Genomic DNA, 13,474 nt, shown 5'->3' with positions numbered 1-13,474 from the left:
GAAGATAATCTTCTGCCATATGCATCAGCAGAGTTGCATTTGCAGTTTCTCATCACTAATTTATCATCAGCAGGCAGCAAACACTGCATTGTACTGCCTAGTAATTACAATCTCTAATGTGGAGAAGTGCAGGAGAGTTGAGTTCTGCTAGAAACCAGCTTACAATTATGCAAATCCACACTGCAGCTATACTGATGTAGATGGCAGAAGATAAAATCAGTCAAGCTGGGCACTGTACCAGAGAAGAAAGTGCACAGACGCATAAGGTGAATTCTACACTTAGGTCAGCTTGATGACAACTCAGAGAGGGGGATAGTCAGGAGCGTGAGAAGGGGTATGTGGTACTGAGAAGAACCAAGTTCTGCTGGGAAATGTAGTTTTACACAGATAAGAATAGGACATTATTGTATATGAAGGCGGATGTACAGATGGCCAGATAGAGATGTAAAAAACACAAAGGTGGAAAAGGGAAATATTACGTTGAGCTTAGATTTTATATTTAACAGTATGTGTGCATTTACAGTGCTTTGTGAAAAATAATGTGATTGTGGACTAACTCTTTAAAGGGTTATTCCCATCTCCAAGATCCTCTCCCAATATGTAGTAGGTGTAGTAGTAATAATAATAATAATAATAATATTAGCTAATACCGCCAATTAGAAATGTAGTATAGTTCTCCTGATTAGCCATGTGCAGGACATTGGAGGTTAGGTATCCATGGTTACGTCCACTCATATAGTGACAGTTGCTGAATACCTAAGCTGCAATGCCCAGCGCATGAGGTAGGAGACATGGCTTTATCAGGAGACCTATACTACATTTCTAATTGGAGGTATTTGCTAATATTATTATTATCATCATCTCACCTACTTTATATTGGGATAGGATCTTGGGAATAACCCTTTATCTCTAACAGAATAAAAAATTAATTTTGTTTTCTAAACCCGAATGTAAATGCAAGAAACCATAGTTAGGTATCTTAGACGTCTTTTGTCGTAGTCGTTTACTTGGGTATAAAGTGATATTATTTTGTAATTATTAATAGCTACGGTAATACATTTCTCATCTGCACATTTTCAGGCTGTTACATTCGGTCTGTCATCTGAACGCGTTGCTCTATGTAAGGGGCAGCATATTCAGCTGACAAGTCCGCTTTAAAACAATTATATCATTTAATGGCGTCTAGAAAGGTTGGCATTCGTGGTAAACAATAGCAACGTAGATTGTAGATCAATTAGTTATGCTCCTGGAACTGCTTCTATGGAAACCACATCATGGTGACAGATTATAAATGGCGTGGTTCTGCAGCTACTGCTATAGTTATCGCCTGCTGTGCTGTAGTTTAAGAAAGTGTGTGCATTTATGCCTCGTTGTGTGAGATATATCAACCTGTTTTGTGAAAGGTTTAAGGACATACCAGTGCGGTCCTTGACATGAAATACAAGTTTATAATTTGCCGGAAAGGACCTGACTACATCGAAATAAAAATCTGCTAAAAATTATAGAAAAAACTCAGCGCCTTAAAGTAACACAGCATACAATATGGAGCGATATGAGGCAGGGGGCCGATATACGATAGATGGAGCTAGGCAAAGACATTTTGCATTCATGTAAAGATTTTTTCCAAACCTTGCTCTAGATCTGAAAAGATGTTTATTTTGCAGTAATTAGAAAAAGCTCAAAACTGAAGTACCTGGGGAAATGTGTATTTTGTTTTTTAATTATTGGAGTGATATGAAAGTGAGCTTCAAGGAACCGGTGCATGGAAATGAAAAATCAACTTTATAGCAGAGAAAAAACATGCGGTGTAACAAATGAATGCCGAAAATGTCTGTCATCAAATGTATCGAGACTGCTCTGGTGTAATATACCCACTTACTGGACCATTTAATCCCATCAGAAAGGTGAGCCGGGCTGCTCCGAGCTAAACTGCAACAGGAAAATACATGATAGTGTCGGCTGACTGGCGCCAGAATTCCATAAAGGGTTAATTTATGAGATGGACGTTCCACATCACCATGTTTTTTCAAGAGTCAAGGGTTTGGTTTTATGCAGTTGATGGATCCTTCAGACCTAGAGATTGAGGGAGCCGGTCATTTTATATTGGATGCAATTTAGCACCCATTATGTTCAATTATTTTTATTAAATGGCATCATAAAAGATACAGGCCGGATATACAATCAGTACATAAACCAACAAGTCAAGCAGGATGACTGATAACTAACAATGTACTAGTACTTTTATAAATAAAGCATTAATAAAGGAAAAAAGAAATTGAGAAAGAAGGGAAAAAAAGAAAAGGAGATGAGGCTTTGGTCCCTTACAGTCTTGAATTACTTTGGTTATCATGCCAAGATAGAAATTCTTCAGATTCCTTAAAGTGGAATTCCTATCTCCAAAATCTTATTCCAGTAAAGCAGGTGTAGTAATAATGATATTAGCAAATATCTCCAATTAGAAATTTTGTATCGTTTTCCTGATATAACCATGTCTCTTACCTCATGTGCGGGACATTGCGGCTTAGGTATCCATGGTTACAACCACAAACAACAAATTGTTACTAGATGAGTGGATGTAAACATGGATACCAAAGCTGCAATACCTTGCAACTGAGGTAAAAGATATTGTTATATCAGGAGAACTATACTACATTTCTAATTAGAGGAATTTTCTAATATTATTATTATTATTATTATTATTATTATTATGCCTATTACTTAGTGGGTAGGTTCTTTGAGATGGCAATACCCCTTTAAGCAGAAACCAAGGGCTCCATGTTTTGAAGAGGTCAGTCCTGTAGTGGTCAAAGGAGATGAGCTCATCTATTGTAGAAATGTCCAAGAGTGGTATCTAGCCACTGCACAAGAGGGTACCTACAGGGTCTTCCAGGTGGCGTTGGATAACTAAACAAACTATAGAGCCATCGCTGAGGACCAGTGGACTGAACCTGAACAAACTATTATAAAGATCAGTAACAGCTGACCAGAAGGGTATGTTTTTTAAAAGCTCCAGTAATATATGTATATATATATTATAATATATATTATATAATATACATCCTTCTTTCCCGCATCTCCAACAGAGGAGAGATCACTGAGGATAAAAGAGTGGAGCAGGGCCAGGTTCTGCAGCACCAATGTTCTGGAAAGTTATAAAAGGAAAGGTAGTTTCCCTCCCCCTCCCTCATTGGGGCAGTTTATTTAATACCATTATATGCATTGATAGTATTTCCTTTTTTATTTTTACAACCCCTTTTAATTGTTCATGCACACACACTCAGTAGTTTTGATGTTGACTTTGCATAGGACATTGCAGAGTTGAGTAATCATTCATTGCCGTCTTGTCTCGTCAGCAGACATCAAATATTGTCACGTTTGCACTTTCTATTAGAATTAGGCACTGTGGCCAAAAAACTGCATTTTACTGTTCAGAAACTGATTTAGAGAAAATGGAAGGGATTTAATTTGATTTCTTTTCTTTTACAATAGTTATTATTTTCCCCTTCCATCCAATAAGAGGCTGTATTGAATACCTCATTCCTTTTTGTGTTATGGATTTAAATTTTTTAAAGTAGTTGATATGACGAGCACATTAACGCTGTGGACTAATGGTACTCAATTGCACCTTACAGTTACTTCCAAGAGTTTACATCAAGTTTATTTTGTGCGTATGGGATTTCATTTCTCTGACTTCCTTTTTATATTAATCACATTTTTCTAAAGTTGTGTCTTGCCAAGTTACCTTTTAGAAATAAGAGTTGCAATAAATCCAAATTATCCCTACAAACCCCAATGAGGAATTCTGTAGGCATTCCTAGGTAACAGAGGTATCATAGAACAGGATCATACCGCATCTCAGTCATAGGTCTCTTGTAGGGATGATGAAATACCTCAAATATTTGGCTTCGCAAATATTTTCCGAATAGGTCGCCGCTATTCGACTATTCGCGAATATTCGATGCGCAATGTAAGTCTATGAGAAACCCGAACAACAACTATTCGGGCTTCCCATAGACTTACATTGCGCATCAAATATTCGCATAGCGGTGACCTATTCAGAAAATATTAGCGAAGTCGAATATTTGAGGTATTCGATCATCCCTAGTCTCTTGCTGTATATTTTGCTACACAGACTGGTCTCATAAGCTAGACTCCAGCTAATCTAGAGCCCACATGAAAAATGTTACAACTTTGGTTTATTATAGCTTCATGAAAAACAGGTAGAAAGCATTAGTTACTGGAAGCACATGAGCTGTGCATTTTGAACCTAACAGGGTTCTTAATCATGGTTGGGTATGATTAAGAAGCCTACCAGATTCGAAACGCACAGGTATGTGTTTCCAGTAACTCACTTTCTTCCTATGTTGCTACTGAAGCTGTAATAAATTGTAAAGTTTTAACTTTGTTTCTGCTGGATTACAAATATACCCTTCTATTTGATTACTCCATACCGGTTTTGGAGATTATTCATGCATCACACCACCAGACATTACTTACATTCCTGAGGAACCGTGGGTTAAAGAATATTTCTTCTTCATAAGCTAGATTGACTGCATAAATCTCTGAAATATAATCTATACCTGTATGTCCTTTAACTCTTCTACCTTTCACTTATATTGAATGTATCTCTCTCTGTCTTCCTAAAAAGACCCTGCTTTGCTACCTGTAAATAGTGTACCTGCCATTCACGATCTGAGTGCCAGCTGCACACAAAACTGCCTATCACTGCATGCCAGTACCACCAGCACCAGGTTTTGTGGTTGGGGAGCATCTACCCGCCCCATGGTTGTTGTTATATGTGCTTGTCCTCACTAATTCCTGCGTGTTCCCATCCAGTGGATGCTCTGCAAGTGGAGTGGCGTGAGGGGAGGTGCAGTACTGCTTTTTACCATCAGAAAAGACCGTACCTTGTACGAAGGTTTAAACTACAAGTCCCATCGGAGAGCCAGGAGTTCCTAGAGGTGACACATGGTTTGCCTTGCTGTGACACATGCCCTCTGCACACTGCTACAATGCGCTGACAATTTCTGCACTTGTAATCCCAGCAATTTTCTGCATGAGCAAGCATGTTTAAGTCATCCAGGGGTTACTGCCATGTTACAAGTGACAATGTCACCTCCATGATTCATGTTATCACTGCTAATACTGTAATGTTTTGTAGCAGCAGTGAAATGTAGCGCCTTATTAACATCATGTTATAGATAGGGGCCTACAAAGAGTTTTACCTTACTTCAGCAGCAGTTATCATATAAAGGCCTACTTACTTTGTGGCAGTCAAACATGATCATTTGGTTCCTGTCTACATAGGCTTGTAATAGCTACGACAAGCATTCACAGCTGTAATAACTGCTAATGCGTTCAGTATAATTGGGCTTGCAGTATCAACATACAGGCTGTGAACCTCTGCACCTGGAGACAGACCTGGTTTTATAGAAAAAGAATTGCAACACAGATGGACTAAGCAAATTGCCTCTACATACAGAGCGAAAGAGGGCTTGAACCCTAGTGCCACCTATTGGAAGTAGCAATCCTAAAAGTCAATATCAACCCCTTAACCATCCTTGACATATGACTAGAGATGAGTGAACCTGAAGTTTTGTGTTCGGTACGAACTTAGACTTTTCCAATAAAACAAAGTTTGGGTTTGGAGTTCAGGTGCTTTGCGAATGCAAACGACTCCCGCTAGCCTCGCTGTACTCGGGTATGCATGGTGTTCGGCCCAGTGTGAGTTGCTTGCAGTGTTTGAACAACTCACACTGGGCGTAACAACAGCGTGATCACATGTAGTGTGCCCCCCCAAAAATAAATAAATTCCGCCCACCCTCCTCCAGAAGTGTTGTTTTTATGGCTGGCTGCATGTGTGCGGAGACCTGAACTGCCAATCAGTGACTTCAAATGAAGTTCAGGTCAAGTCCGAGTCCAAAACCAAAGTTTAAAAAAGTTCAGCTGTACCAGTAGAACACGATCTTCCACGGGTCCGTTCATCTCTACATATGACTTAGAATATAAGCCAAACCAGAATCTCAAATTGCAGACACTGTGTTTTGGGGTATTGCCCCTCATCAGGGCAAAGTATAAGATTTCATTTGGCTAGGTGAGAGGCTAAGACTGGGATTATAGAGGTAAGGTGTCTCCTTGTGGAGAGTGACATGCCAGTATGAGGAGACTTAAATGCCTTGCATGCTTTTCTGTGAAACTAAATATGCAAATTGCTTCTTTTGAGAGGAACAGGGCTTGAACTCTAGTGCCACCTATTAGAAATACAATCCTAAAAGTCAATATCGACCCTCTAACATGCCTTTCTATATGACTTAGGATATAAGCAAACCGCAATCTCCATTTACACTCTGAAAAGGTAGTTTGCATATTTCATTTCCCAGAGGAGCATGCACGGTGTTTAAGTGTCCTCATACTGGCATGCCAGACCTGGCATGTCACTCTCCACAAGGAGAAACCTCACGCCTTAGAACACAGATTGACAAAATTGTGGATATTGTGGACACATTAGAAGCTATGAGCTCATTTCTGGAGCCAGATTTATTCAAAATTGCCTTCAGTAAGTACTATCAGTAGTAAGAGTAGTGAATTAAAAAAAATCTAAATCTAGTCCCATCTATTTAGACTGGTCAAATATGTGAATCATTCCTAAGGAACCTGGTGACCACAGTAGAAATTCTGACATAGTCACTGTAGACACTGTTTGGGCATAAACCCATTTTTTCTTAAACCAAATAAGTATGCGGATCTGTGAAATAGGACAAAAACATGGCTGGAATGGAATTTTGCATGGATTTGCAAGATTGTACAAGCGTGGGTGGCAGTTTTTCTTTGGTGGCTATGCATTATGTTTCTGGGGTTGAGCATGCATGTGTCGGTGGCTATCTATGGTAAAGAAAGCCTTTTTTCGCCTTTAATATTTTGTTAACTTTTGTATACATTTAGTAGGTTTTAGTCTAGTTTTGTTTTTATTTTGGGGGGGGGTTAGTCATGTGCATTTTTTTTTTAAAAGAAGGCTATGTTCACATGGAGGGTTTTTTTAAGTGGATCTGCTGAAATTTTTTTTACCAAAAACATCTTTAACTGCTCTGTGAATACTTTTCCTATTCAAAAATCTCCTTTGCTATTCTTCTCAAGTTTTCTGAGCTTTTTTCCCCATCAAGGTTTTGTAAACCTTTTCTTAGAAAAAAAGAATAAGTCAGTTCCTTGAGATAAATTCCTCATTTGTTCCAAACCTGACTGTAGGGAAAAGGAGATTTTCAGGAAACGCTTCTGTAGGGATAAAATGCCTTTAAAAAAAGAAAAAGGAAAACATTTTCTGAAGTGGATTCTCCTGGAAAAAAACTTCAAATTGTTCTTTTGCCTCCAAAACCCTCCATGTGAACCTAGCCTAAAAATATTTCTAGCAAATCGGTTGGAACAGTGTACTTACAGATTTTAACAAAAAAATTCTTAATATGCCATCATTTTTCACAAAAAATAGAAGTACGGATTATAATCATCACAAGAAACTGCCAGCAAACAAAATATGTAAATCAAACAATAGATAAGCTAGCACAATGTGGACATGATGAAAAAAAATAAAATGTATTTTTTTAGATAAAGGGGTATTATAAAAGATATGATAATATTTCTGACTTAAATTTACCCTTGTGCATAGTATACTTTTTAAACAATGCTAAGCTTTATATTAACATAAATAAAATATTACATCAGAAATGTATATTTTATATTTATTTCACAACTTTCAGAACAACATACATACAGTTAAGCATTGTTTATATTAGCAATAAGGAACTTAAAATATAAAACCCTTGAAATTTGTCACTTTGATCAGCTCTCCTAATCGGTCTATATGAACATATAGCTGAATAAAATGATACCTTGATATCTGTAATCCAAAGTATTAGTCCAGAGAAATACATGTTTTTCTTACGTAAATGAGCTGTTCCCGGCTATGGGCCGGACACTGATCTCCCTGAGAACGGTGTGAGACATGTAATGACTGACAGTCTGCTCTTCTAATCTTCATGTCTCACACTGGTAATGCCCCTTTTTGATTAAAATAAGCTTGTGCCGTGTGAATATACCCTTAAGGTTTACCAATATTATAAGTTGTGTAGAATGAGTCACAGACTATGCCTCTATATCATTGCTCTTGTATATGACTGAAGGGTATGTCCATCAACCATGCCACCTTTATAAGTTCATATATAGAATTATCTACATAAAAAACCTTTATTAAAAAAGTTGAATGTACTGTATCATGGACAACTCAACTGACGGCTTTTTAGTAATTATTTATTTTCTTATTTATTTTTTTTTTATAGAAGCACTCCTTAGTACTCTGCATTGTGCCTTTCTATCAAATATTAATACTAGGAATTTGTGAATAAATTGACAACTGGATTGGGGGGGGAGTGTCCCTACAAAGTCTGACTCTGTCCAATCAGTCAATCAGTGCTGACAGTTGGACAGAGAGTAGGGAGAAATAATTGTTACATTTATTGAAAAATATTTAGGAGGAATATCAGAAAAGGAATAACTCATATCTGTGAGAAAGAGAGTCCACAGATTTATTTCATGGTAAATGCGTGTATTTGCCTAAATAGACATCTAAAAATCTCTTAAAGGAGTTGTCCATCTTGGTTGTTTTTTAAGCTTTTTTTATTCGATAGCCTTCATGTATGTAAAGATGATAAATTCACTTATAATTAGCCCTTGACACTCTTTCGCCTGGTTTCCGCTGCTGTCCCCGGGCTTTGCTGATTTGCTATATTCTTTTTGAATATTTGAATTTTGAGATATTCTGGTGATATCACATGACCAATGCAGACACTCAGTGGTTACGGGCACTGTGCAACTTAATTTATTGTTTACATGACAAAACCATCGGAGCTGCTAGCAGCTGATTCATTGGAGTCTGGGTGTTCGACACCCACCAGTCTAAAATTAATTAGCCATCGATTTCATATGACCTGACAACCTCTTTAAATAAATCTATGTAACATGTTAGTCAGTAGATAGAAACATTTAAAAAAAAAAATTGAGTACTCCTTGGTTGATACTGTTCAATGGCTAGCTGAAAAGATGGTAACAGATTCTTTGAGTGTGCTCCTCAGATCTTTTGGAGGCACCACAACCCCAGACCACACCTCAATCAGAGGACAATAAAACTTTCCCAGTCCTTATCTATGAACTGCTCCAATCTTTCCTGACACAACTGTTTCTCTTCTTCCCGTACTGATCGTTCTGCTTCACATAACTTGTCTTATTTATGGCACTTTTCTATGTCCTGTTGTGTATAAATATGTGACTTCAAATTTTGTGTTATACCATGCCTGATGAAGAGACCTGAGGAGTCTTGAAAGCTGCCATTTTTTACCTTCTTTTCAGTTAGCCATTAAAAGATATCAACCACTGAGGACTCTCAATTTTAATACTTTTCAACCCCTTTAAACTGTAAAAGAGAATAACTGGAATCTTTCTGCCCTAAATTTTTCTGCATGCTTGGGCATATCAGATAGTGTATAGTAAGAGTAGTAGTTCTATGATGTGGTAGGGAGAGATTCCGATGGCTCCTTATCACAGGGTGATGCCTTGTGTTTTCCTTCTATAAGGTTTATGTCACAATAAAGACAATGGCATGTCAATTTCCAAGGCAATAAATCAAAGAATATCTGGCATACCTTTTACCTGTCCTGTTACTTTGAATCTTTGATTGACAGCTTTCTAGCTTGCTTTGGGCTGATTATTAAGTGTTCTTTGAGAACAGGGCAGGTTGCCCATGAATGTTGTTTATCTTTGCTTGTTGCCTATTTTTTAGCTGTTTGTGTTTTAGTAAAGAATATAATTTACGGTACAATGCGCCTGTTGATTTGGGACAAGGAACCATTTATCTGCTCTTTCAACCTCCTCCTCCTCCTCTCTTTGCTTTATCTCCCCCTTATTTTTCTCTCTCCCCACCTGACGTGTTCTCTTTGTATCCTGGGAGATTCTCTCCATGCTGAGGTTTCCATAGAAATTCACCTTGTTGATGTTGGCTCTCAATGAGTAGGTGGAAGGAGGGGGAGATTGGAGTAAGCACCACCTGTTATAAGACTGTATGTGATGGAGAAGTGCAGCGCATGTTGCGCTCCCCCTTTTTTGCATAGCATGATTTGCCTTTCTGTCTTCCTGGCACATTGCATTGCAGAGCACTATATGCATTCCTCTCTCTCCCTAACAGAGCAACGCGTGTGTGCTGAGTTGGGAAGATCTGCAGCAGAGCGGAGAAACAGCCAAAAGTTTGGGCAATTCTGGGGTAGTGGTATGTGCACTGGGCTCCATATCAGTATTTCAAGTGCGTTTTTCTATGTTTGTGCCATTTTGTTTTTGTCTCCCCTTTCCATCCCCGCACAGAGATCAGTTTCTGTGAGGATGATACAGGTAAACGTAGAGTGTTCTTATATGTTATAACTAGAGATGAGTGAATACGAACTACTCAGGTTCGGATTATTAACGAATCCCAAAGTACTATTCTAGTAGTTGTCATAAGTAACAAACCTAATGCAAGTCAGTGATGAACCTGAGCATTTTTCTGAGAAATCTTCAAGAAAAAGCTCGGGTTCCCCATGGATTTGCATTAGGTTCCTTATTCGTGACGAATACCGGCATAGTACTTTGAGGTTCGTTAATAATCTGACCCCGAATAGTTTCTATTCGTCCATAACTAGTTATAAACTGAAATAATTAGGGATATTTTCATTTTCTTATTCCATTTTAAGTCCCTTGGAGTAACTTAATTTACATTGTTATGTAGTAAACGGACCTGTCTTGTAGTGGAATCATTCCGTCTATGCCTGTAATGACTATGTGATATAAGTGGAGCACAAAATCAAATGTTATTTACTGCAGTGTGTCTCCGGGGACTGCCTATAGAATGGTTAAAACAATGTAGATAATGTTATTCCTACTAGTTACATTTACCCATATGCTTTTAACGATTTTAATAACACATTTTACGGTACCTATATGCACCACGTGCCATATTAAAATCACTGACAAGTGACAATGGCAACAAGTGAAGTCAGTTACTGAAGTTGATGTTTTAGAAGCAAGATAATGAGCGAGCATCTATTTAAGATCGACAATAGCAAATTATAGTGGCTAAAGACTGGGTCAGCACATCTCTAAACAGCTAGTCTTGTGGTTACTGCTTATCAAAAGTAGTTCAGGCAAGTACAATTGGTAAGGCAGTGGCTGGGTCACGGACCATAGGCTAGCAGCCCTGGCCTCTCAAACAAAAAAAAAAAGCGATAAATTGGTGACAAAGGTGTTTCTGGCTATGATAGAAAGGTTCAGAACATATAGCACATCACAATTACCTGCTCATCTAGACCGGTCCGAGTGCCCCTTCTGATTCTTGTGCACGGTAGAAAGCGCTTAGAATGGACAGGTAATTATCAAAACTGGACTGGCGCAATGGAAAGAGATGCCTGGTCATCATATGGGCATCCAGGTGTCACTACTTTGCTAACCTGGGTAAGAGATGGTGCCAGCAAGAGCTAAGGAAAGTAGGACATAGGTAGTCTGGACATTGTTACGCTTGATATGTTTGGATTTTGGCATTTTTGTGGATGTTACACTGATATTGTTGCAACTCGATCAAGCACACCCCTACAAGTGCAATGAGAAAAATTACAGACAATTACCGGTGTGCCACAGGATACCTTTAGAGGAGTCCATGGCTTAAGGGAGGTCAAACCTGTTTTCTTGGCATAAGGGGAAATATTACACACACACTAAAACACTGGGGCTTTTGTTAATATGGCTGACCATTATATTTTTTTTACAATTCAATCTGATGAACTGCCAACAAAAGCACCAATGAAGCTTTTCAGATGCATATTAGATGCAAAAATACCATTGATAACTCAGGAGACACAACAAAGATGGTTCATTGTAGGAAAGTGTTACTGAGCAATAAGAATATATCAAAAGCAGTGTGTCAGTATAGCTGTCCACTAGAACATTTCCCATGCTTTCTTGGTTAGAGAAGGAGCAGAGTTTACTGTGGATTTTGAAGGTGTGAACCTGACAGTGTATTGTAAGCTTAGTATATAGGTTTTATGAGATGTAAATCACATTTTATATGGAAATAACAGTACAATATTTACTTATGTACACTTTTAACAAAGTAAATTTTACATGATATTTAGTATTTTGAGTGTTTTTAGGTTTCTCAAGTTTTTAAATTATACATAAGGTATATGTTGTGTCAGATAGAGCAAATAGCCTGGAAAAACAGTAAATATAGTGGATTGCGCAAATTAAGGGCTCATTCAGACATCAGATTGTGTCTTGAGTTCTATTGATGTTTGTCATGGATTTAACTCAAGCATATAATGAAACTGTTAATGTTTGTTTTTGGAAGATCAGTTGGTCCACATAAAACCACAGAGACATGTACGATGTAGATATGAGTCTTGGAAACTCACAAATAAAAGTATATGGGTCAGTGAAAAAATTGGATAACACTCGGACGCCATCTATGGGCTGCCCGATTTTTTTTTATGAAGGCAGTAGAATCATATAATATATATATATATATATATATATATATATATATATATATATATATATATATACAGTTAGGTCCAGAAATATTTGGACAGTGACACAAGATTTGTTATTTTAGCTGTTTACAAAAACATGTTCAGAAATACAATTATATATATATAATATGGGCTGAAAGTGCACACTCCCAGCTACAATATGAGAGTTTTCACATCCAAATCGGAGAAAGGGTTTAGGAATCATAGCTCTGTAATGCATAGCCTCCTCTTTTTCAAGGGACCAAAAGTAATTGGACAAGGGACTCTAAGGGCTGCAATTAACTCTGAAGGCGTCTCCCTCGTTAACCTGTAATCAATAAAGTAGTTAAAAGGTCTGCGGTTGATTACAGGTGTGTGGTTTTTCATTTGGAAGCTGTTGCTGTGACCAGACAACATGCGGTCTAAGGAACTCTCAATTGAGGTGAAGCAGAACATCCTGAGGCTGAAAAAAAAAGAAAAAATCCATCAGAGAGATAGCAGACATGCTTGGAGTAGCAAAATCAACAGTCGGGTACATTCTGAGAAAAAAGGAATTGACTGGTGAGCTTGGGAACTCAAAAAGGCCTGGGCGTCCACGGATGACAACAGTGGTGGATGATCGCCGCATACTTTCTTTGGTGAAGAAGAACCCGTTCACAACATCAACTGAAGTCCAGAACACTCTCAGTGAAGTAGGTGTATCTGTCTCTAAGTCAACTGTAAAGAGAAGACTCCATGAAAGTAAATACAAAGGGTTCACATCTAGATGCAAACCATTCATCAATTCCAAAAATAGACAGGCCAGAGTTAAATTTGCTGAAAAACACCTCATGAAGCCAGCTCAGTTCTGGACTAGTATTCTATGGACAGATGAGACAAAGATCAACCTGTACCAGAATGAT

At 38.0% G+C, this 13,474-nt stretch overlaps 1 protein-coding gene across 2 annotated transcripts in view; it reads left to right on the top strand.

The window, feature by feature from the left end:
* FAM131A (family with sequence similarity 131 member A) overlaps positions 1–13,474 on the top strand; it is a 94,735-nt gene that overhangs the window by 58,939 nt on the left and 22,322 nt on the right. The window contains exons 2-3 of one of the 2 annotated variants that reach the window (XM_075338472.1): positions 4,837–4,961; positions 10,226–10,306. In XM_075338472.1, coding sequence (XP_075194587.1) covers positions 4,837–4,961; positions 10,226–10,306 — 206 coding nt within the window. The remainder of the gene's footprint in view (positions 1–4,836; positions 4,962–10,225; positions 10,307–13,474) is intronic. The other variant, XM_075338473.1, reaches the window with a different exon arrangement.

This window comes from Anomaloglossus baeobatrachus, chromosome 3, assembly GCF_048569485.1.
Source record: "Anomaloglossus baeobatrachus isolate aAnoBae1 chromosome 3, aAnoBae1.hap1, whole genome shotgun sequence".
Taxonomy (NCBI): Eukaryota; Metazoa; Chordata; class Amphibia; order Anura; family Aromobatidae; genus Anomaloglossus; species Anomaloglossus baeobatrachus.
The sequence above is the reverse complement of the archived record's forward strand: the minus strand, read 5'-3'. Positions and strand labels throughout refer to the sequence as shown.